Source organism: Orbicella franksi, chromosome 2 (genome assembly GCF_964199315.1).
Source record: "Orbicella franksi chromosome 2, jaOrbFran1.1, whole genome shotgun sequence".
In the NCBI taxonomy this organism is placed as follows: Eukaryota; Metazoa; Cnidaria; class Anthozoa; order Scleractinia; family Merulinidae; genus Orbicella; species Orbicella franksi.
In genome coordinates this window covers 1,105,812-1,130,565 of record NC_138146.1, presented here as the reverse complement: position 1 = coordinate 1,130,565, position 24,754 = coordinate 1,105,812, and the positions used below count along the sequence as shown (strand labels likewise).

At 37.6% G+C, this 24,754-nt stretch overlaps 2 protein-coding genes across 2 annotated transcripts; one reads left to right on the top strand and one right to left on the bottom strand.

The window, feature by feature from the left end:
• Nucleotides 1–56: 56 nt before the first annotated feature.
• LOC145474611 (sideroflexin-5-like) lies at nucleotides 57–8,797 on the bottom strand. Its single transcript, XM_081455157.1, has 14 exons — nucleotides 8,545–8,797; nucleotides 8,300–8,368; nucleotides 6,731–6,808; nucleotides 6,139–6,165; nucleotides 5,778–5,832; nucleotides 5,631–5,656; nucleotides 4,143–4,196; nucleotides 3,711–3,767; nucleotides 3,120–3,185; nucleotides 2,514–2,604; nucleotides 1,974–2,089; nucleotides 1,325–1,410; nucleotides 995–1,112; nucleotides 57–294 (listed from the first exon to the last, which is right to left on the bottom strand). Exons 1-14 carry the CDS (start codon nucleotides 8,608–8,610, stop codon nucleotides 217–219), a joined length of 987 nt encoding a protein of 328 aa, XP_081311283.1. The 5' UTR covers nucleotides 8,611–8,797; the 3' UTR covers nucleotides 57–216.
• A 5,560-nt stretch (nucleotides 8,798–14,357) lies between these two features.
• LOC145474595 (max dimerization protein 1-like) lies at nucleotides 14,358–22,933 on the top strand. Its single transcript, XM_081455156.1, has 5 exons — nucleotides 14,358–15,176; nucleotides 15,265–15,331; nucleotides 16,066–16,098; nucleotides 16,898–17,012; nucleotides 22,513–22,933. Exons 1-5 carry the CDS (start codon nucleotides 15,122–15,124, stop codon nucleotides 22,804–22,806), a joined length of 564 nt encoding a protein of 187 aa, XP_081311282.1. The 5' UTR covers nucleotides 14,358–15,121; the 3' UTR covers nucleotides 22,807–22,933.
• The last annotated feature ends 1,821 nt before the right edge of the window (nucleotides 22,934–24,754 follow it).

The window sequence follows — 24,754 nt, the reverse complement described above, 5'->3', positions numbered from 1 at the left end:
CCTAAATAATGACTACCCTTCTTGTGAGTGCCTACATTGAATTTCAAAGAGCTCTAAGATCAGACTTTAATACTTATGTACAAATTTTTTTTGTCCCTAACCTAAGTACAAATATTACTGAGTTCGGAACCAATAACTGACCACCCTTTCCTTTCAAGTTTTACATTGTTGATTAAAATCAAGAAAACACCTATTACATTTCATTGTTGGTAGATTTCAAAGTCCTTTGTTGTAGAAAAGCTTGGTCTCTTTTGTCATCATTTGGATTTCTGGTTCGAGATCAGCCGGTGAAACCTGAAGTAACAAAAACAAACAGAAAAGTTGAACAGCAAAGCATTCGCACATGAACTATCACCAGGTTTTCCGGTTTTCTTCACTGTCGCTAAAATGCTGACGTCAAAACTATCGGAAAGTTTACGAGTGCTCGTGCTTTGTTTTCATTGGATAACAAGAGTCGTACACTGTTCGAGTATTAAACGAAAAATTCCGAATGGTAAAAGGGTTGAAAAACAGACCTTAAGCGTTCGTTTTCTTTAGAAAAAAACTCGCACATTCCGCAGATGTGAAGACAACTTAAACTTAAACTCTAACTTAAAAACTCCTACTTAAAATAACCACATTGCTACATGTGCACAATACGTAATTTACTGAGGTACGGCCTCGCCACACTACGTAGGAGGAATTTGAAAACGGAGGTTTCACTCTGCGAACGCATCAAATGTTTTCCGTCCTCACTACGCCGGGGGAATTTGAAAACGCAACAATGTACATCACACAAGCTTCGTTTTCAAAATGCTTTCGGCGGTCCAAACTAAAACGCAACGCCGGTGTTTTTAGATTCCTCCGATTTGAAGAGCGTTTTGAAAAAGCTCCGTTTTTCGTGACGGATTAGTATGAACGGAAGGCCTAACCGGAGAAACAAAGCTCCGTTTTCAAATTCCTTGGGCCTAGAGTGGACTGGGCCCAAGTCATTGGATAAGGATTACACTCTCACCTCAGATGTTTGAGGAAAGAGCGCGATTGCCAGAGGAAGACCAAAGCCAAAAGCTGCAACACAAACCAGCGCTTGAACGGGAAGGTGGAGTCTGGGACGTGATACCATGAACTTCGTCCTGTGTTGAATAAACCAAGAGCTTATTAATGTTAGCACAAAGGTCCAAAGGATCGTCTTGGTTCTGATTGGACAATATCTGATGCATCCGTAACTCTTCGGGAACCTTCAGGAAGCGTTCCGACGATTTGCGGAAACCGACGATTGTTTCCGAGTGGCTCGATAACCTTCGGTTTCGTTCGAAATCTCAACTCTGGTTATTGAGAATCTTACCTTTCTAAAAGCTGCATGGCAAATGGTGGAATAACCAAAACAGGTAACGGAAGAAGGATTCGTGTCAGAGTTGTTTCAAACACGGCCTGTGAGTAAAAATGCACAAAGAAAGGTTTACAATTTGAACGTCACCACTTTATTCATGAAATAAACCACTTCTAACGTTTAGCTTTCCTGCTTTGTATGTACGCCACTCTTCCGACTAATTCTACGAAATTTTGTGAAATTCCAATAATTTACACCGGGATATGAGCTCTAGCTCCACCCGAGGGGAAAAAAAATTGGCCCCCAAATTACAAACTATTAAATGACTGTTGAACTGGTTCGGCACTACACATCGTAATGCTTTAAAAGAGTTGTAATTTTTGTTTTACTATGCACCTTAAATTTTCCATACACAAAAAAGTCTTCCAAAACCCAAATAAAGCCTAAACATTTCTGAAAGACAAAACGAGAAGTTTCTCTTAAATAGAAAGCGCCTAATAAATCCTGTATTCACCAAACTTGTTCGATCAATATGGCTGGATATTGGCCTCGTTCATTTTGTGTGTGTGTTTATGGAACTCGACTCCGTCTTTGTCCATAGACACACCATAAAAGATCTTGGCCAATATCTAGCCATATTGACCTCACGCCCATATATATGTACCTTTCGAGCTGCTATTTTTGAAGTTCCCACAACATTTCCCTCTTTGTCTTTCACTTCAATTCCCGTAAATAGCTCGTGGTTCCTCATCAGGACCACGTTACAGATGTTCGCAGTTGCTGGAAGACGAGAAGAAAATTTTGTTTCTTGAAGTCTGTTTGTTAATTGGCTTATGTTTGATAAAAAACGGACTGCAACGTGCATGATTTTTGCATGGCGTGACTTTTCCGCTTTTCAGCGATTTTACTTTTCATAAACGCGGGAAATAGAGCGGTTTTCTAGCCAATCACGGCGCGCACAGACAGTGCAACGAATCAATCAGAATTCAAAGCAGACAGCAACATCAAGCGCGCAGCAGGAAGGCGCGCGAAAACCATGTCGCCATGCTTTGATTTTTTCTTAACTGATATCTGATTGATTTCATAAAAGCATGTTATTTTACTTTCCTCTAATTACACATGTATTCAGCACAAGAATGCTTGCCCAGTTAGCGAATTAAGGCAGAGGTAATGTTGGAAAACTAAAGGCTGGTGTTAATTTTACCTGTAGCAGGATAGGCCACTAATCGTTGAAGTAAGGCTTTGATTGAAGAATTGGAAATCTTTGCTCTTTTAACCAGTGTAGTCAATCCTAGCTTTAGGAAAAGAACATTCAAAAGTAAATGCCAATACGGGGCTGATTGGATATCAGTCTTGTGTAAGAGGAGGAAAAGTGTAACATTTTTTTTTCTTATCATTTTGACCCATACCATGTGTTTTGGACTCAACTAAATTCCGACCTTCGGGAAAGTGCGAGAAAGGTTTTGGGAAAAACTTGAACCGTAACAGCGAATTTTTCCCGTTTCCTCTTGGACTGGAAGGTTGTCTATATATTTTCAGCTAAGATAGAAAACGACTGAAAGCAAATTGGCCTCATCAAGGTAATCAAGCGAGTCAAATGACAAGTCATTTTACAAAATACGTCATTCTAAGCAAAAAAACTTTTTTCAATGTAAATTCTGACAACTACATACTGCAAATCAAGATAATCTCTTAGTTGATGTTTTTCTTCATTCTCGTTACCTCTTTGCTTGACAATGTATCGACATGGTAAGGAAAAAGTTAATGTTGAACCAACTTGTGAATAAGAGAGCTAATTATCAGAGCTTACAGCAATTGTGACCGCACTTGTAACAGCCCCAAAGTAGCTCAACACGAATCTGCTGGTTGGTGTTGGCTGAAGATGAAACAAAGATGAATATGAATCAAAAGGTCACAAAACACTCCAATCTTATCTGGGCGGAGAAGAGAAAGGGAAAAACACTACATTTAACTTGTGAGTTCTTCAGGTGGCTGGCAACAGTTTCCAGCACTTTTCGAACATTTAAGGTGGCTCTGAGCTCCCTCCATAGAAAAATTGCATCTTTCCATGCTTATCACAATTCGCTGACAAAAAGTGGGGGTCACGGAGCGTATAAGCACTTAAGGCTAAAATTAAGGGAGTTTTCAACAGGTTGTACTGTTATGATTGGGCATTTACGTGATGCCAATATTGTAGCTGCATCACTTGATAAACAGTGCCAGTATTGATTTGTCAATTAAACTACAGCTGTTGGAAAAGTGACGGAAACTGTTGTCAGCCACCTTAAACGTAACGCCCGTTAAGTTTCGTGAAGGTATATAAAACAAATCGTATTTTCTTCTCAACAACTGATTAATTTGCGTCAATGTAAAATTTATAAGATATTAAAAATATTCTAACCTTGCTTGCATTTCTATTGGAGTAGTTCACTGCGGCATTGTGACTTTGGTTCATCCACTGTAACATCGAAAGTAGAAAGTTTGCTAGCTCCAGGAGGTCTTAAGCTTGCTAACTCCAAGAGTTTTTTGGCGGGAAAATATGATAATATATCATCTTCCAAAGATTTCTCTTACTGCATATGTAGATTCCGGTACATCATTACCTTTGCTGTTTGTTCTATTTTCAACTTTGATCGGGTTCATTAATTTTTTTAGAAAGAAAACAAAAGACATGCATCAGGTTACAGATTAAACGACAAATTAAGGCCATTTTATTAATCTACGAATTAAGACAAAATCTTCAAAGTTAACCTTTCCCATGCAAAGCCTTATTACAGTCATTTAACATACGGACTGTTCACGACGTGTGTTGGGGCTGCCAAAACAAACATACCTGCCAAAATATTACAGTCCTCAAAGATGGTGCTGGTAACAGCATTCCTACAACCTGAAAAAAATATACCCCAAAACAAAGTCAGTTGAAAACATTTCTGAAAGAAAATAAATGGTTCTCTTATATATTAATAGCGTCGCGCGCAATTGACGTCACGTAAATATAAGGCCGGGTGTGACTCAGATATTAAACAAACCATTCCACGCGCTACTTCTTTGAGAACGACGTTTGGAACAACGGCGCTCGTGAGCAATTCAGCGTAATTCAGCGTAATATTCATCGATTAATTTCACAAGTCTATAGCCTCTTTGGGTCAAACTTTTGGAGAAAACCACATGTACCTTGGAATAAAATACAGTTTGAAGGAGGGCAGAAGGAGGCTGTTTGTGAATGCGTTCTGTGGCACTGGAAAAAAATGTCAGTGTACCCGACATTCAAGTGAGTCAGTCACACGACAGCCAGAAAGCTAGGAAAGATATACCATGAAAGAATACCATAAATCCAATCCGATTCTTCGTTTTGTCGTTAAGAAACTGGCTTGCTCTGTACTACACATTGCTGCACCGGATATAAGGGGTGGTGAATGGTTCTTCAAAAACCATCGGCCTCACCACCGTGCAATTCTTGTCTGAGTCATCTGGGGTCCATTGGTGATGCAATCTATTTCTACCAATAATTATTGTGCACGACACTATTAAATCTAAACTAATCCGTGTCCACTTCTGAAAAATTTCTCATTGCTACATATGAAACTAACTTATTCATGATAAAACGGGGGACTGTAAAAGCTGTAAGAATTTCCCTTATCGCCATCCTTAAGGTGATTCCCTAGTAAAAGAACCCGCCATAGTTTTCCGATGAAACTTGGTATGCTGTTGTTACAGGACAAGGAGATATTAAAAACGTAGTAAAAAGAGGGGGTCACCGTGCTTGTTTTCACGCCACAATGCTGACAAATACCGTCATTTAGGTGACTTTTGGTAATCTCCGTACCCAACAAATAAGCTCGATTATTTTTCAATGCAGCGTGTCATAACACACAGACTTTCACTTTCTTTGACTGTTTATTCATCTACGTCCCAGAAAAATGTCTTCAAATACCCTGCATTTTTTTATCCTTTAAAGGAAACATGATATGGACATGCGCTGTTGGGCCCGTTATGTCTCCCTCTGTAGTATTTATTTCATTTGCCAAAAAAGTAGCCATAGATTTCTGCTAAATTTTTTCTCCGTTATTGAGGATATTGTTCTCATTGAAATTGTGAAATAAAATGTGGGGGTCACCGTGCTCGTTTAAGAGAAAAGGGGCATTTATTTCGCTATCGAGCTTAGTTTGAGGGAAATTTCTTACGTTTTATACGCGCACTAGCTAATGGGCGAAATTTGTGCGCAGTAGGGATGCGCAGTGCAATGCTAAAGGATCACCTTAAAGTAAAATTTATATTGTTACCAACAACTTAACTAAAGGATGTAAACATTAAAACTTGCCGTTACTGTTCCAAAAGGTACATATCCTGCAGAGACAGAGATGAGAAAATTGCTTGTCATAATTTTTTTACTATAAAAATGTATGAATGATAAAGTAACAATGTTAAATTGATCAATTTTTTTGAAAAAAAAACAAAACAAACAAACCTGACATTCTAAATGGCATCAAGACTTTCTTTCCAGTATCTGGATGTATAATGGCCTGGAAATAGAACAGGAAGTAACACACAGTGAGGCACTCAGGACCTTTTCCTGCACCTATTTTTTTTATTAACATCATACCAATGGATCTAAAATATTAATCTCAAAGAGGCCACCAGATCAACTTCTGTCACCTCCAAGGAAAATGCAATCTTGATTCAAAAAAAAGGACACAGTAGTTTGTGTACAGTACCCCACTTGTCACAACATCTGTTCCTGTATCTTTGGCCACAAGAAAACTCCATTAAAAAAGACAGTCAAGAAATTATTTAAATTTTCTAATGGCTAAAGGCTGAATAAGAGTCACCTCCTTTACTTTTCTTGCCTCCCACAGCTTCATGTTATATATTCAGAAGAAAACAAAACAAAACATTAATAAAATTGTACTTGTTATGATCACTTAAAAAAAATAACAGACTACAGATTAAAGCAAAATATACAAAAAAGAAAAGAATGCCTGTTTGTCCATCTTCTGCACGATATCTTTTCACCGACTCAGGGAAGTACAACAGGTTGTAATGTATGGATAACGAACAGAATCAAAATTGTGAAGCAATGATCAATGAAAGTACTGATTATCTACCGAATAGAAGTTTTAAAATGAGATTATGAGAAGGTAGCTCCTCTTTCCAACTCCTCCTCTGGGGATGACACGAAGAAGGCTAACATTTTGTTTCCTGGCCTTACTAGACTTACTAGATTATAGCCTGAGAGTGTCTCTCTCAGACATTTGTTTGTTGTTTAGATGCAATTGTTAATTAAAACACCTTATGTACTCTGCATGGATCTTTGCACTTAGGTCTTAACACCAACAATTCTGCACACAGACCTTGCTTTCCAATTGGATGATGAACAAATCAAATTCATGAACAGGTTGTGTAGGACGAGACTTTATTTACCCTCTGGTCTGTAGTTCCTTGTGGTAATGTGCCATTTTCAAATTGCTGTAATAGCTTTATGGATTCTTGAAACTTTTTCTGCAATTAAAATAAAATTAAAAGAAACATCTTGCAGACAATATGCTTAGAGCTCAAACCGACAGTTTTCAGGTCAAATGATCATGTATGAGGCAAATATGAATTAAAAGGGAGAAAATGAGTAAAAAGATAATTGCTTTCATCCAAAGTTTGGAGTGCTGATAAGGAGACTCACAATGATAAAAAGTTATATGGCTACCTATCTCGAGGGTAGGGAATATGATGCTCTGAGAATATTTGACATAGTAAACTGCCAAGAGAGTGGGAAATTTGACCAAGAAATTGCCCCAGTGCGATATGGGTGCTTTTAGATTTAACTAATGTAATTATGTCTTGGAAGCATAAAAAAAAAACAGGTACTACCTGATCAAACATACAACCCTGGGGGAGGTACTTTCGGAATTTCTTTTTTTTTTTTTCTTTTTTTTTTGTTATTTTTATTTTTATTGGAAGAAATCTCTGGGTGGGGATGTGCCGCTGAGACCCTGGAACCCTTAGCCTATACCAGAGCTAGTTTAGCTGAATTTTGCCAACCTATACTAGAGTAAACTCCCCAAATCCCCCCATCTATCGACACTGTTGAGGCTGATTTGCGTAAATTTAAACTTGCCGATTTGACTTTTTTATATTTTTGAGTGGCAATTCCTGGTTTCCTTACTCTAGATAAAATCTTCATCCAACTGGTCAGTTTTGTGAAAAATGATACCCTATTCTAGACCCAAGCGCTCTGATTTATATACCCTATCCTAGAGTAAACTGCTTGAAAACCGTACCCTTCACAGCAGCACATACCTATATAGCCCATATATGGCAGTGTCCCCCCGGGTATATAACCTTATATTTGCTTCAATGTGAAGGTTTGAACTATACCTGGGGAGTGTAGTTAATCCCTTATATGGGCTATATAGGTATGCGGTAGCGGATCTAGAGGAGGGGCCCGGGGGGCCCAGGTTCCCCCTTATTTTGGGTAAAAAAAAAGAAGAAATCACAGAAGAAAGAGCAAGCAAAACAAAACCGGGCACCCCTCTTAGCTCAAGGACTGGATCTGCCACTGGTATGTGCAGTCCTAAAGGGTACGGTTTTTCAGCCGTTTTGGTCATAAATAGGGGATTGATTTTGGCCATAATTTTTTGTTCATAAATAAGATATGGCTTTTGCATCCTAGTCTTGAATTGGGTAAGCTTTTTAGAAGAAGCTGCTTTTTCATCATTATCGATAAGACCATCAACAAAATCCCTTCATAAATTATGTTTAGAGCAACTGTGCCAGCCGCAATGTTCATAAATAAGGTATCAAACTTTTGGACAGGTCATAAATAGGGCAGGGAAAATGGCCGATTTTGGTCATAAATAGGGTAAGGGTTTTGGAAAGCGGGGAGCGGGCAACACACCCCCACCCAATTTTTCTGGGAGAACCACGCCCCCCCTCCGCCCCCTCCACCCCCGGGGGAACTATACTTTCGACAAACCAGAAATAATGAGATCGGCTTACCTCTCCAACAAACAAAGTTCTAGGGTCTGTCACATCAAGGCAACGTTTATATCTACCAAGATATGTTGTCTTAGAGAAGAAGGGACAAAAACGATAAGCTAAAGTTCTAAAATTCAAACTGAGAAACAAAGCAAAGTATCTGCAAAGTATGATCTACAAAGATTGCGCAATGGCATCGATATCTTTAACGCTTTAGAAAACCTTTCTCGAAATAATTACCTAGCGTAGAAAAAGACGATGGTTACCTGATCAAATCGCGATTCACTGAGTGAAAACTTCGGATAGCCAAGAGATGGAACGGTGTCCGCCATTTTGAGAGTCAGCTGGCTAAAAGCTCGCAGGCTCGTTCTGTTTACTTATGCGTGGTAAAATGTCGGACTTCTGGACTTGAAAACCCGGACTATCAGATTCTTTTGGGTTTACTCAATTTTGCAAGTTTCTTTTGGACTAGAAAAATCCCAGTGACACATTTAGGGTGTACAAGTAAAGAACCAAAAAAGACAGCGAAAAATGGCCTTTATAGAAGGCCCAAATACCCTGTCTTTCTAATATTTTGTCAGGGTTCATTTTAAAAACGCTAGTTTCGCTCCCTTCAATAAAAATGTTCGCTTGTATGTGTTTATTTACATCAGACTTGGTTTGAAGCTTTGAGTGTGTTTTTAGTGGGAGAAGAAATAATGGCGAACTTTATTTCTGTCTTGACACAACCTGTCGAATAAATGAAGTTCCTCTGTATACATTGATTTGCGACGTGCAGTCTTGTTTCAGAGTTCTTCTGGTCCGTGAAAAGTGGTAACAAATACTAGAAGTTTTCAGTATAAACTCTTGTGAATATCCTCTCCCGCAGTTGTCCCTCTTTCGCTCAGTCCTTCAAGCGTAACCGTAAATAAACCTCAAGAAAAAAAGTGTATTTTTCTGGTGGTTTTCTTTCGCGTCTCGCACGACGGGGAAATAAAAAATGCACAAATCGTAGTATAACTCAACGTAACTTTCGCCTAAAAACTTTTGTTAGTAGTAAGGTTTTTATTTTCTTCAACATTATTCATACTTAAGTTCGCTCACTGTATTTTTTTCCGTAAAAAAAATGTGTTTTAAAATTTATTTCAAATGTTACGAACGACTAGCTCATAGTCTCGTGCTAGTCTGAATTCCTGGTCTTTCCTCTGTCTGTAAGTGCCGAGAAGACAGCTTAGCATTCGAGCTAACAAGCGACGATCTTTTAAATTAAACTAGGGCACAATTTGCGCAGTTGCTGGATCACGAGGTTTCAGTCGGCCATTCCTGTTGCCGCACCCCACCCGGCCTCAGTAGGGTGTGGCGTACTAAATTCAAGCCGCTGCCGGCGCCGGGGACTTGTTGGCCAGAGGAAATGTTGGCCAGTCTGCTTTCGTGTCCGTACGCACGACCTCTCTGAAAAAAAAGTGGAGTGAGGCATACATTTGGAAAGCACGTGCCTGGCCTTAAGAAAAAAGATTTGGGTGAGATAAAGACCTACCGGCGAGACGTGTGATAATTGAGCAATTTTCTGGGCATAACAGCATTAACTGCCCAGTCTAAATTATTTAACACGTACTTAGAACCGTTCTGCCATTTCCGCTTGTCCTAATCAACGTTTTCAGACAGTAATTTGCCCACTTTTCGCGTTGATGTACAATGTTTAAAAACACAACTTCGTGACCCATATTAAATTGAAGTCAAAAATGTTTTTGCAGTCAAATTAAAATGATCCCATTTAAAGAAGCTTTTTTTCTCAGTAGCTTCGAGGACATCATTTTTCATTGAAGTCACAAGTACCTTTTTGATATTGTACTTGCAACTCCAGGAAACTGTCAATCTGAAGATCTTTGACAGTATTTTGGCAATGTACGAAGCCGACCAAGGTCAGTGAAATACCTACACGAATTCGAATAAAATATATATTGTTGCCGCAGAACATTGTGTCGTGTAGTGTTTGACAGTTTCCGTGTAAAAAGAAAACAAATCGTTCTTCCTAGAAAATCGTTTCTTAGATTAATATCACATAACTGAAGTTAGATAACATAACTGAAAGGAAACCGACTTCGCTATATCGTATAAATAAAAGGGAGGTCTAGGTTAAGATTAGAAATCAGCAAAGAAATTGAGAGAGTTGTCATCTTTTTTTCGACTTGAGTGGTCTGATGACTGTGTGGGAAGCGTGCCATCGTGATTCGTTGACTCTGAACAACTTATCAGGCTAAGTGTAATATTTTTCGAATCAAATCAATGGTTATGAAGAACAAGTAGGCCCTGCTCACACAACGCGTGCAGTCAAACAGTTTAAAATTAGCGCTGAAACTGCAAAGTTCAAACTTCACATACACGTAAAACCAATTTCCAACACAAACATTTCGAAATTCACAATCTCCACTGATTTTTACTGGATTTGACATTGGCCTAGAGTTCAATAGCTATTGTTTACTGTAATCGAGTAATTCGCACGTTCTATGCTTCACGTGAGTCGAATTTTAGACCATATCAAAACCTGTCACAGCCGAAATATCAGTGAGGTTATATAATCTGTCTGCGCTTCGATAACAAAAACCTGAAACCTTTCTAATGCGCCTCTGCGTTAGAATATTCAGTAAACCCCTTATCCAAAAGTTATAAGGTATCGTTAAGAACCAAACGCTAAAGACCTTGAAGTCCATTGAAACGGTGTATTTTTTCCCCTTGGTTGAGTGGTCCACGGCCCTGTATAATGAATATCAGTGTTATGATAATTTCCACACCTCAAAATGTAGAACAGACGGATAAATATTTCCACCTCCTAAAAGGTCCTAAAAGGTGAGTAAAATGCTCGGTGGAGGCATTTGGAGACCAGGGTCCTCCACTCTTTAAGGGAAAAGCCTCGTGACCAGTGAAGTAATGTCTCTCCTTCAGCAGAGTTTTGTAGTTTGATTTTCACTGCCTATGAACAGACTTCTTCCCTCCATGCTTTGCTTCGATGTCTTAATTACTGACTGATTTTACGCATATCTTGATCTCTCACAACTGATGAGGAAGGCCGATCACGAGTATTCTGTTGTGGGCTCACATCTACGTTTAAATTGATTCAAATCACAAAGAAGTGTAATGCGCTCGAGAGAACTAACGTCCTAGTGCAGAAAATAAAACCATTGGCTACAACAACTGTGTTTTAGAGATAGTACGAGGCTGACGAAGCACCCTAGGATATATCTCCCCAGATATTTGTGGTCCGACCTCAACATGGTTCCGTATAACTACCCAACTATGCATTGCTCGCCAAACTAATCTGTATCCTGATATACCGGCGCGGATGGGAGAATTTTACGATCCTTTAGGTGGTAGCAAACGAGGAAATCTCTGAACTGATATATTACCGAGAAACAGGGAAAACAGTTCGACTCATTTGGATTCTGACCCTCTGGGAGAAGTCTATCCTTAATTTGTATGTACCCTTATTTCCCGCATTTCTCTTACGTGGCACATCGCTACCGGCGTTGGAAGCGCTTGGCTAGTGTGGTCGAAAGGGGCAGTGCTTTTCGGGGTATTAAATACTGTACATTTAATACAAATGGTAATGACACCACAAGGCTTTCATTGTGTGAACGAATTGCTAATTAAAAATTTCCGGTGTTGAGTTGGCAGAGTCAATCCGCATTTCCGTTAATGAAACTCACGATTACAGGGTTAGAGAATGAAACAAAATCATACCCTTTCCATGAATATCGCACGATTTATATATTCTGCAATGAATATAGCGTGCCGCTAATTTTATCAGTGTTCGTTGATTGGCATTCGGCTGAAAACAAAATAATTGCAAAAAGTCGGTGCATGATTTTAAAGGAACCTTAATTGTCTCTGCGTGCACGCAACATTATACAACTGACAACCGCTAGTTTTCTGTGTTGTGCTTTGACTAGGATAGAAAAAGATTTAGCAGAGATTAGGACGAAAACTGCAGTTGTTTCCATATGCAAATTAGAAAGAAAGTAAGCGCTCCGCACCCTGGATTTTTTCACGTTGATCTCTGAAAGTAGATGATATTGATTCCGCAGTCATGTTTGTAAACAGTAATTTAAAAGAACCATTAATTTTGGTTCTTAGCACAATATGCTGATCTTTTAAGAGAGAACAGAACCGGGAAAGTAAAAGCCCTACACCAATATAGACTAGAGGGAAATTTTTGTATAAATGTTAATTTATACATATTGCGATGCGAGAGGTAAATTTCCCTTCTTTATAGTTCGCTTCGTTTGGTCTGTACATCTTTGTAGATGTATCACTTTACAGCTGTAACCTGATGAAATCCACGAACACTTTTATTTACTCTAGCAGATCTCGAAATTTGTCCAGTCCTGCTAGACACTTTCTGCTGAGTTGTCAATATTTCAATCAAGGATTTTAAATTTAGCCACTTTCAAAACAGTTTGCCAAAGCACTGAAACGAGGTCAAAACGTCAGAAGTGGAAATAAACACGGCACAGCTTATACAAAGAAGTAAATGAGCCCTTTCAGTACGTACAAGCTCGAAACGATAAGTTCTGTTCACGGACTTTTACAATCTTAAATGTTTTAGCTGAAGACGGCTGAACATTAGGTTTGCTTTTATCCCCAATTTGGAAACACATTGAGCGGACATCGAAAATGGCCTCTCAAACTGCCATATGTTTGATCTGTTCAATGTAACATCAGAAGTATTCATAACAATGTTCCTTATGAGGGATTTCTCACTGTCTCCAGAAAACTACGTCGACTGCTTTGTAACATTCTAATTTTTTAAGATATACGCCCGATGAGTGGCGTATTTTTGCATGATCGGAGTGACGGGTAAAGAAAAAGGTATTTGTCGCGAGAGGGGAACAGACAGAAAGAAACGACAACTTGGTGACCAAAAAGGATCAGAAAACAAAATCAGGAAATATATTTGAAAACGAAATCCAACCCTTTTGCAGTCGCCCCGGGAGACCAACCTCTAGAAATGCTACCACATGAATTTTTAAATGCAGCCTCCCTGGATAACAGGCCAAGGTGAATTAAATGCCCAATGTAAAAGGTCAATAAAATGTTCCAATCACGCCTCACATTTCTACATAAATATATGGCATACATTTTAACTAAAAAAAGGCATTGCGTGAAAAGATCGAACTTGTCACACACTGGTGAGTTCTTTTCAATAAACACCTAGACAGGTCATAGGCTTAAATAGCTCAACCAATACAAAGACAAAAATAGCGGAAAACAATAGCTCCTTGAAATATCCCGCTGATTGTGAATGGCCATGCTAGACTACCTAAACAAGAACTCCGTCTATCGGACAAAAAACATTTTGAACGCGCAAAAACATACGCTCAAGCAAGGTCTTTACGCCGAAGCATTACAACCAGCCGCTTTCGAAACACGTACAGACCTCTAACATTGACAGGCTAGTCAAAACTATTGTTGTCGACTGACAAGAATATGATATTACTGAAGTTGTCACAACTTAAGTGCAAGCGTTGACAGCAAGTGACATGGTCGACGCGTAGTTTCATTGCAAGGGGTTTTCTCCGAGTCGCCATGACGACATGTGCTGCAATTAAAGCATTGCATTGATGCTTTTAGATTTTTCGCAAGTCCGGCACGAAAGCATTCACTTAAGCTAACTGAGAGATGCTTAGTTCCTTAATGCAAAGGCTTTTTTCTAATAACTTCCTGATATAATTTTGTTGTTATTTCTGATTATTGCGTTATGAGAGGGATGTCTTATCCATTACATTTCCGATGTACAAAATTCGTAATATAAAACACAAACAGACCTCACATTAGGAATATATATATAATTACATCAAACAAAACGTAAAGTCTGTTTATTTGGCAGGATTGCTTTATGAATTTTCACTTCAAATGAACATCAAAAAGAAAAAAAAAACAACATTTACAACGTTTATAGAGGAAGAAAGGCTGTTTTTACTAAGCAACAGTTCAAATATTGATTTCAAATAGCGTCGGATCTTTTGACAATCTTGCAAAGAAATTCGTTTATAACCGTTTTACCGGTAAATCGCGCCAAAAGAGATTTTGTGGCTATCCCAAGGGAGCGATAAATGAAAATTAAAACTGGCACTGTGCGTGCCACCTTCGCCTATGGAAATGTTCTTCTGTCCATCACTGCTTTTATTTGCGTAATTGAGCTCTCGAAAGATCTCACGTTCATCAGACTGAGTGGGCGAAGATTTGGGCAAGTTCCTGCCTGTCCAAACAAGCCCCGGATAAACGTAAATTCGAAAGACGTGTTCTTATTGTCTAGTCTCTGCCATTCCCCTCGGAATTGATGTCACCGTTGGATTTCAGAGGCACAACGGCCTTTCACCGCTTTGACACATTTATAAAATATTCCTTCTGTCCAAAACATAATATAGCGCGAATGGCCGTTTTAATGCGTTTGTGCCGTCAAAAACTTAACATGTTGTACAAAAGGACGATCAATTAAGTATTTTCTTTGCTAAATAAAACTTTTGTACACCTTTGCGAAAAAGCCGTCGACTACTATGTTAGCTTTCGAGTTGCCAAAGCTCTTCCCACGTGGAACACCAAAGCAACCATGTGAATTTACACGTTATGTTTCGTCTCATTTGATTGGTTCTCTGCGTTCCTTCCAGTCCCTCGTGATTTTTTCTATTGTCTTTTAACCAATCAAAATGTTCAGATTGGCGTGTGATTTCCATGACGTTTGGGCGCGTGACACATATCTTGTTTTCGTTTTGATAATATTTACCATCCGCGTACAGCACATGCAGATAAAAATTTGTCTCGTGAATTTCGTTTTTGGCTCGCGAAATATTCACTTAGAGAAAAGCCATGAATATCGAACAGCTTCTAGAAGCTGCTAAAATCATCGAAGAAAGGGATGAAGGTAAGTTTTGCTTGTTTCCCTGCGAAAAATCCGTAGCACATGTCGTTCTCACGCCCCGCTAATATCCTCTTTCCGCCCCAAACTACAGCGAAGAAGCAGAGTCAGGCGTCTGTCAAACGCGATAGAAAGCCAACGAAACGTTCACCGAGCTACAGGTAAGCGATTCATGTTGTTTTTGCTGTACGTTTCACGTTAAAAGTGCTATTTTACTGCCTTCTGCCACGTTGCATGCGTTGTGGTGAAAGTTTGTGCTCGAGATTATGGCGCCCAGTGTTTTGTTCTATGTACCTTGTGTACACAGCAGATGTGAAGTACTTTAACGGCCTTTTCAATCTTTGGGAGCATCATGAGTTCGCTGGAAGGCGTGTTGGCGTGTGAACACCAACGTGAAATGGACAAGAACTGTCAGTTGCCGGTCCATAACGCGCCTGAAATTGATTTGCTGAAATAAGCATCTTCGTTCCCTTTGCGCGGACCTTCGTTATGCTCCCCGGGTATTCCCCGAGACCTGACGGCGTGGGCTATATTTATAAAGTTCGTTTCGGTACAGAACCTCTATGTTGACAATGTTTCGTACCTGTAAAGCCTTCCTCAATGTCCGTCAAGTGTGGCTTTGGATTTTCGTGAGGAATACCACTCGCGGCTTTGCTTTCTGTGCTTTGAAGCTTCATGTATGTTTTATAAACACAAGAGTCGCCCTCACAGAATTCTGTGCCCTTGTCCAGTTTATATGTAGTCAAGGCATATATGTCGCGTATTCTAGTGATATCCTGGTAGGTTGTGCTATATAAGGCATTTTTTAGATAGGTCGCTGACTAACGACAAGCTTTTTTTGTTTCTGTTTATGCACCTTTTTACTTTCTATACATCCTACTGTCAACTCTACCAGCCGTACGACACATAACCAGTTGGAGAAAAACCGGTAAGTACACAAGACCAACCACTTAACCTAGAATAAGCTTTAACCAGCAAGTAGTTTAATTCGCAAGGCAAAAAGATTTTCAATGCGAAGTATTAATTTTTTTTTTAGTTGTGTTGTTCGGTTGGAGGTTTCCGTTCAACAAATGTTCCTCTATTTTGCCACGTGGCCCACCAAAACAACAGAATGCACGTGCGAAACGCATACCAAGTTAAATACGTACGCACGCGTCAAACGTTTTGGTTTTTCACGAAAAGAAAATGCGATCTTGCATTCGTCTTGTGAAAACATAAAAATTAAACTTGGATCTCATATACATATACATAGCTGGGTAATTGTTTTGGTTTTACTGCAGATGTCTCGCCTTGATTTAGGCGCCAAAAATTTCGCCACTGGTTTTCCGTGAATGGTTATGGTAAAAGCAATTATTTTTCCTGGTACCTGTCCCAAAAATTTTCCGCTTCTTTCGTCAGCTAAACATGACAAGGTAGAAAAACGCAATTTGTCTATTTCTGGAGTTGAGATTGGTGCGGAAATAGAATATTTACTTCTCCGCTTGGAGTAATCCTTTTCAAACTGTGGAAAGCGTGCTAGTCTATTTTTCCTGTATTATAAATCACGCCATCTCAGAGATGGCGGAAAAATTTTGCCAGTTTCGTCTATAGACAAGCTTTCGTGGGCGGATTGAGTTTCAAAACACCAGGAAACCATTGTTTTTACCCGACTAGCAGGTTTCATTAGGTTGATGATAAAATATTATGGTTTTAAATGCATTTCCATCGTTGTGTTTCCTTCGTTTTAGGCGAGCTCATCTTAGGGATTGTTTGGAACTACTTAAAGAATTGGTTCCTTCACCGCCAGAGCATCAGAAAGCGACTACTCTAGCGTTGCTTCAGAGCGCCCAACAATATATTCAGGTAAACATTACGCTTCTTTTTTTCTTATTCTTCATAACGACTGGAACACTCGCCCTACAAATTCAAGAAATTGCAACTTTAGATATATTTGGATACCTTAAGGGCCCAGAAATTGCAACAATGGTTTCTAAAAGTGATCCCTAAACAAGCCATTTGGGGAAGCTATATGGCTTTGCCAAATGCAAATCTGTAGTGTTTTTAGCACATGAATCAAAAAGTGTTGAAGCAGATGTTTTAGTTTTTTTCTTTTGAAAGGGGAAAGCTACAAAGCTATTATGGTTGACAAAAATAAATTTGAGGTTGTTTCCTTTGTTACAAGTTTCTCACGAGCTTTTTCCATTTTGTTTAAATGTTAAGGGATTTTTGGCATCAAGAAGTGTAAATTTTTGTTGACTTGTGTTTATGAGATGGGCATATTTTATGTGAGCTTTATGGGACAATTTTTTATGCAAATGATAATTGAATATTTCCCTTTGAATTCTCTGTTAATTTCCATGGCAAATAATTAAAAAAAAAGCTTTGAAACAGGGGAAAATGTATATTAGTTTGTTTGCGATCCCATAACTAGAAGTCTTAGATTATTTTCACGGAATACAGATTGAAATTAATTTTTTTATTTGAAACATTTTGAATCATTAATTCAGCTTTCACAAAAATGTTAATAATTACTTTAACATGTCATGTTCTCTTTTGATTAGTTACTTGTAGCAAGCTTGTGTATGTATTTATGAAAACTAGTAAAGTTCCTCTAGTTAGAGTAGGCCGTGCATCTCATTATATACAACAATGTTGCATGGTGGTTGTTAGGTTGTATAATATTGACCTCGAAGTAAATAAAGTCCATTGTTAACTAAGGGAATCATCTGGCAGAATGTGCACAGAGTCCAGGTTTAATTCATTTGTTAGCAAATGCTGTCAAATCTTGTGTCTTATCCTTGCATAAGAAATTGTTTTAATAACAAACATGCCACTTTGGTTGCAAGTTTAAATTATTTGAGTTAATATTGTGTTAGTTTCCTTCCGAGAGGTCTAGATGTTTGATGCACAATTTTTTAAGGGTGGGATCTCATCATGAAGGTGTGAAATCCTGCTGGTTATATTGATAGCTTCACTGTTTGCATCTTGAGGTTTGAGGTTGCTAATTTGTGAAAAATTACAGCTGCAAAGCTCTCTGAATTGTAATTAATCTTGGTATTGAAATGCTGATGAGGCCAGCTGAAAACTACAGGATGTGTGAAGAAAACACTTTTTTTTAAAAGCATGCATCCTTTGAAACAAAGCAAACTAGTGAACAGTGAAGAACAATGTATTAGTGTATTTCCTTTCAAATGGTGATTCAAACTTCTGATTTATAGAAATGTCCATAGAAATGTTTGTTAAATACGCCAGTGGTCACTGTTGTTGGTTGACAGAAAATAATTTGCATAACGCTAAGTACATAAAGCTCTTTGATGATGTCAAACATGGTTTCTTTCAGTGGAGTTCTGTGAAACGTTCTGTTTGCTTTGTTTTGCATGTGATCAAACAATCTTGTCATTCTGTAGTTAGTATGACTTTGACTAATCATGAAATCCCATGTGGGTTTTTCATGAATCTGACAGCTTGGGGAAAACTCATTTCCCTGCCAAATTTTTATAAATTTCCTATCACGGTGGTTTGCTATTAGTGGGAAATCCTGTAATTTGTTCTTTAATGATGTTACTAAAATGACTGTTGTTTGTCAACGAAGGGGATAAATACTAAATTAAAACAACTTAAGATCTTGCAAGCACCAAAGTTCAACACTGCTCTCTTTTTCTGGATTTTAAACTTGCAGTCAGCTTTTGGGTGATCTTTCAGGCAATTATTTTGATTAACAAAAAGGAAATGTGAGGTTTCAAATTCATTAGAATTTTGTTTTATTTTAATGAGAATGTCCTGTAGCTGATGAAAGACATTATCTTTTCATACAATATACTGAAATTATGGAGTTTAAAAGTGGACTTTAATCCTTGTTTAAGGATACTTTTTATTCAAAACAAGTTCCACTCGAGACAAAATCTTCTTTGTGTGTCTGCACTTTAAGCAGCTTTCAAAATGCCCACTCATTTCAAAAAGAAACTACATACCTGGAATGCGTTTACAAGTGTGTGTAAAATTGCATTCAATATTGAACAATAGCTTTTGACTTGCACTTTGTACTCAAAGACCTCATGTGACAGATTTTATTTTAGTGTGCCAGTTCTGCTCTTGAGAGTTAGGAGTAAACAGAGCTAGATAAACTGAACATGTTGAAGCCACTTAGGATCTTTACATTCTTAATTCAAGTGTTGTTTTGAACAGGGCAAAGGTCAAAAACAGCCACCATATCAAAACCTTCCTGTGTTATATTAGATTAAGTGTGAAAGTCATTTGTTTTAACTTAAGGAAGACGTTTGTTTACCCCCTCCCTTTTAAAGCCCCCTCCCTATTTTCTGTTACAAACAAACATCAAATAACAGACTGCATTAGAAGAGTGTGGTTTTAGCGTATGATTTTGGGAAATATTTATATGCAATATTTCCAAGCGTTGGGGTGGAGAGGGGGGTTGGGGGAAGAATTTACTGAAAAGAAATAATCGTTAGGTTTCACGGTCAGCAAAATAAAATATTGAGGCGCCCCCCCTCCACGCCAAAAAAAGTCGTTATAATTGGGGACTTGGCCTTCAGTAAATATGTAATAAATAAATTTTATATAAATTAATAAACATATTAAATAAATATTAAACAAATGCAGGTATATATCGTTTTCACTGTCACACATCAAAAAAATAAATCGAAAACTATTCAGTGGGTAAAGACAAGAAATTTTGATCTTACTGGAAATGAATGAAGAAGACACGTCTCCAAGTTTTAGGTCTGTATGTTTTCCCAAACCGCAGATATCTGTTGAAATGTTTCGCAGAAATTTACAGAGCTCGGTATGGAAACGCCATGTTGGTGTACATCTGTGGTGCACAATATGGTGGCCGGAAAATAGTGTAAACATCTGGAACTTACTTACTCTCTAGGCGACTGATTATCTGCACTGAACAAACAAGCATTTACATAAGCACTTTTCCTAATGCTCTAACTTCTAGAAAAGCTAAAAATCATGAGATAGGTATATTTTTTTCGACAAATGCGATCGTACTGCACCAATGTGTCACGCTCTGCCATAACTCTTAAATTCAAAATACGTTGTTTTCCAAACAAAGCACACTGTTGAGCTGTGAAGTTGTAAACTGATATAAATTTACCCCCTCTTATGCCTGATTTTAGGAAATGATGACATCACGTGAAAACAATCTATACATATATAAATACATTTTAAAAATAATTATTAAAAGATGGAGAAATATTAATTAGTGCACATGCAGTATGACGCATGCCAAGCAAGAGATCTGTATATCAAATGGGCATTAATTTAATAAAGGTGATTTAAATAAAATAAAACATTAGAAATTTACAGTTTTAAGTTACAAAATACGGTATATATGTATAATACTTGTCCAAATTGTGTGAATCACTAAATATTATTTTTTGTTAGTGATACTTATTTTGTATCTGCTGTGCACATTTTGGAATTTCAAGGTGAAAAATTTGCTGTTGCCACAAAGGAAAGTTTTAATTAGTTTGACTACTGTTTGAAAACAGGTCAGGCAAAGTTTAAGTGACCAGAAGTAACTGGAGGTGTGAAATCATGTTTTTGATATTTTTTCTTAATTAAAAATATTGTTTTTACGTGGAGTGGTAATAAATACCATGTTCTCTGTTAAGATATACAGTACCCTTTCACTCTCTGAAGCTAAAAGTGTAATATTAATTTGAAAAAACAATAATTTTCTCGTCCTTAATAACTTTATTGGCACAGCATGTAATTATTTAATATTAATTAATTTCTGAGAACTTGCATTGGCAACTCTCATTTGCACAATATCCCGTAGCAGATGATTTCTTTATGTTATGTGTGGTGAATCTTCAAAATGTTGGTTGTGGTCTTCGTGAGTATGTTTCTAGTAAACCTTTTACTGGTTGGTGATTGATTTTTCTAGATACTCTGCAATGAAATATTGTGTTTTGGGTGTCCTTTCTGAAACATGCAGCTATAATCTGACCACAAAGCTCTGAGAACCAGCAGCTTTTGGCATCTTGTTAGAAAGAGAAAATACATATCGTGAAACCAATCAACAAAACGTGATTAACATTTTTAATATTGGGAATGTTGATAAAACAAATCCAGAAGCTTTTGTTATGCCAGGACCAAATCCATCTCTGATATATTCTTTAATAACGAGCAGCCAATTGGAGTGAAATTTGAATTGTTTACTGTTGAAGAGTCTAGTCCATCCAGAAGGCCTATTGTGATCTAATTTCTTCAAGCAAGACCTCTTTTTACGCTGTTATTTTTTGTAACTAAATGTATGTTGATAAACTTGGTGAAACTGGTAAGACTTCTGTACCATTTTTCCAACACCAAATTTGAGAACAAGGTAACAAGAATAAAACTTAACTGCCATCTTTCTATTTATTTGCACCATGCTGTGATTTGTAATAAAATTTATTGCAGTGGGTTTTTTTTTTCTAAGTGATGAAGCTCTTGAGTTGAATTCAGTTTTTATTTTTGTATTTTTGTCTTTGAATGAAAACAACAAATTTTTAGTATCTTTTCTGAGACCAAAAGGTCTGTGTTCTTTGATACGACCTAGCAAATTACATGTATGGATCACAAATTGACTTTTTTTCCGTTGAAAATAAAAATAAAGAGGAACTTGGAAAGTCATTTCCTCGAGATTTGGGTTTTTATTATTAGGTAATTGTATTGCTGACAAAAAACAATTAATGGGTGTTAGAATGACTTCAAAATCCAGGGGACATATGCTCAACCCAGTGATGGGGAGAATTTAAGCATTGCATGTCACATCTGTTATTAATAATTTTTCTTTTATTTTGAAGTTTACAGTTAGTGCTTTTGAAAGTGATCTTGATATAAGCCTAGAGTTACATGTATGCAGTGGAAGGAAGCCTCCAAAACTCTTTTTTTTTTTGTGTTTGAAGGAGTTATTCTGTTTTCAGGACTACATACTTGTCTAGTGTATTTATTTTCAAAATCAAGCACATATTATTTGTACTTGCGAACAGCATATGTATTTTCTCATTTCAATTCTTGCAATAGGTCTACCTTTCCTGCATTCCACTTCAGTGCGTGCAAGCAATAGTATCATAGCAAGGTTGGGGTGGACATTTTCACAAATTTGCTTTATTTTTGTCCACCCCAAACCCGAGACCACTGTTTTTTGGAATGCAGGAAAGGTCTATTCTCCAGCAGACCCTTTAAGGTTATCTAGCTTAGTCTTGGACTATATACTGCTATGAAGATTACCACAAACTACAGTAATGTTGTAATTTTACAATCCAATTCTTTCTAGAATTATTATTTTAGAGTGTATGAGGAACAGTGAAAAAGAAAGATGTAATTTGAAATGTTTGTGTGCTTTCCTTAGGTGTTGAAAGTTTCAGAAAAAGAAGCTCTAGACACAAAGAAAAGACTTAATCAGGAGAGGTATGCCCTTCAGAGAAGACTTGCCCTTCTTCAAGGTCGCAGTGACAAGACTATGATTGGCATAAAGAGGCCACGTCACTCAGAAGGCGAGTCCTCAACTAGCAGTGAGGAAATTGACGTAGAAAACGATGAAGAAACTGGTTATGCCAGTAGTGAGTCAGACGATCGCTTTAGCACTGGTAGCTCTGCTGGCAGTGATGGGGGGTTAACAGCAAACTCGAGGAGAGTTAAATAATTTTATAATTCTGTGCATGAATTCAGTGATTGCATTGTTTCATGTCAACTTATCTGTTATGTTAACTGGTGCCAGATCCCCTAAATCTACTATTAAGCGGTTTTGCAGTCTTGTTGGGAAATTTGGTTTGGGGGGGGGGGGGGGGGTGCACAAATAAATTATGTACTAGTTTTGGTCAGATCATCAAATATTACAGATGGAATGCTTATGGGTGATGTTGTGACTTCTTGCTTTCTGTGCAAGACATAACATAATCTGAGCATTTTATGATCCAGTCCTACTGGTACAATAAGTGAATTATTGCACTTGTATAGATTAATTATCTTACCTTTCCTGAGTCTGTTATATCATTGAACAAAACAGTTTCCTAGGTACTAAATAAAGTAACCTATGGAGAAGTCATCCCATTACATTTTGGCAGAAAACATTTTCCTGTGTACAAACATTTCCTCTGGAGATTTCATTTTCAATATTTGTATCAAAGACTTTCGTCTACATCAACTGGTAACGTGCTCAGATGTCCTGAGGGAATTCGCTTATACTAATGTATCAACTTTAGCTGATTATGTCTGTTCACCAAACCATCTCATTTCTAAAGATGGGATGTCAAACATTTAAGCAGAGAATAATTTATGGTTTAGCAGTTGTAAATAGGGAAATTATAAATTACAATAGATCTCATCCATCCATGCAGAGAAAAATATAAATATGGCACTGTCGAATGATTTTAAAAATCAAATGTAATGTGCGGTTCCAGAAAATATCCATACTTCCCCACAGAAGGGATTGTAATTTCCTGGAGGTGGGGGGCTCTCTGAGACCAAAAAATTTAAAGAAATGTATGAAACTTAACTTAAATTTCCAGAGGGGTGGGGAGGAGTTAGAAAAAATCCCTTCCGTTGGGGGAGGTATGGATATTTTCTGGAACTACACAATGTGTACACAATGTGCACAGATATGTCAAATCCATGTAGCAGTAATGAGTAACATTTTATGGCTTAGCATGAAATTGGTGGATGCTTTAAGCTCTAGCTAGCCAGCAAGTTGTTCTGCAATTTTCATCGTACAAATCCCATTAATGGGACAGTATCAACGAGTCCTTTCTTCAGTGTCTATGTGAAGTCAAAATTATCGTTACCATACCAGCTCAGTAGTCTTATAAAGTTGGGTTAAAATTCTTTCTTTTCCTTTATGCAGTGCAATGACAAACTGATTGTTTAAAATCAGTTAAGCAGCAAATCCTAGGATGGTAAAAACTTGATCAATGTCTAGAAACTCAAATATGATATCTAGAACTGATACTAAAAAAATGGGCCAATCAGTTTTTGGTGTTCTTCAGAGAGCTAAAACAACATTTTAGTGTTTTTCAGACTTTTTCATTACCACAAATTCAAGAAATGTTTTGCGTGCTTTGTGAAACACTCAATGCCAATTCACTAGAAGATTTTTGGAATACACATCCTTGTTGTCTTAGCAAATACTTTCTGTCGTAAAACCTTTCTTGAAACTTGTGAATAATCTTTGGCCTTCAGACACAGCTGACACTTAAAAAAAATCCTAACCTTTCCTGTAGATAAATTGTAAATTCTAACAATCCAATGTAAATTCTTCCGGTTCATCACCAAATATTACATACTTAATTATTATCACTATTTATGATGTGGGATCTTAGAGGAGTTAACTGGCACGTCCACTATGCCTGGATCTCTTATCCAATCACTTCTCCTCTGTGTAATTATAAGCTTGGATGGTGGTTCTTGTATTTTTAATGTGATCTGTAAATAATGTGTATTTTTGAACAAACAAAAAAGTGTAACTAAAATGACATTTTTATAAATTATTATTAATGCCAGAGTTTCAAGGAATAGTAAAACATGTTTTGAACATCTTCATCTTTGACTTTTTGTCTCTGAGGTTGGGGTTTGTGAGTAAGAAAGGGGGGGGGGGG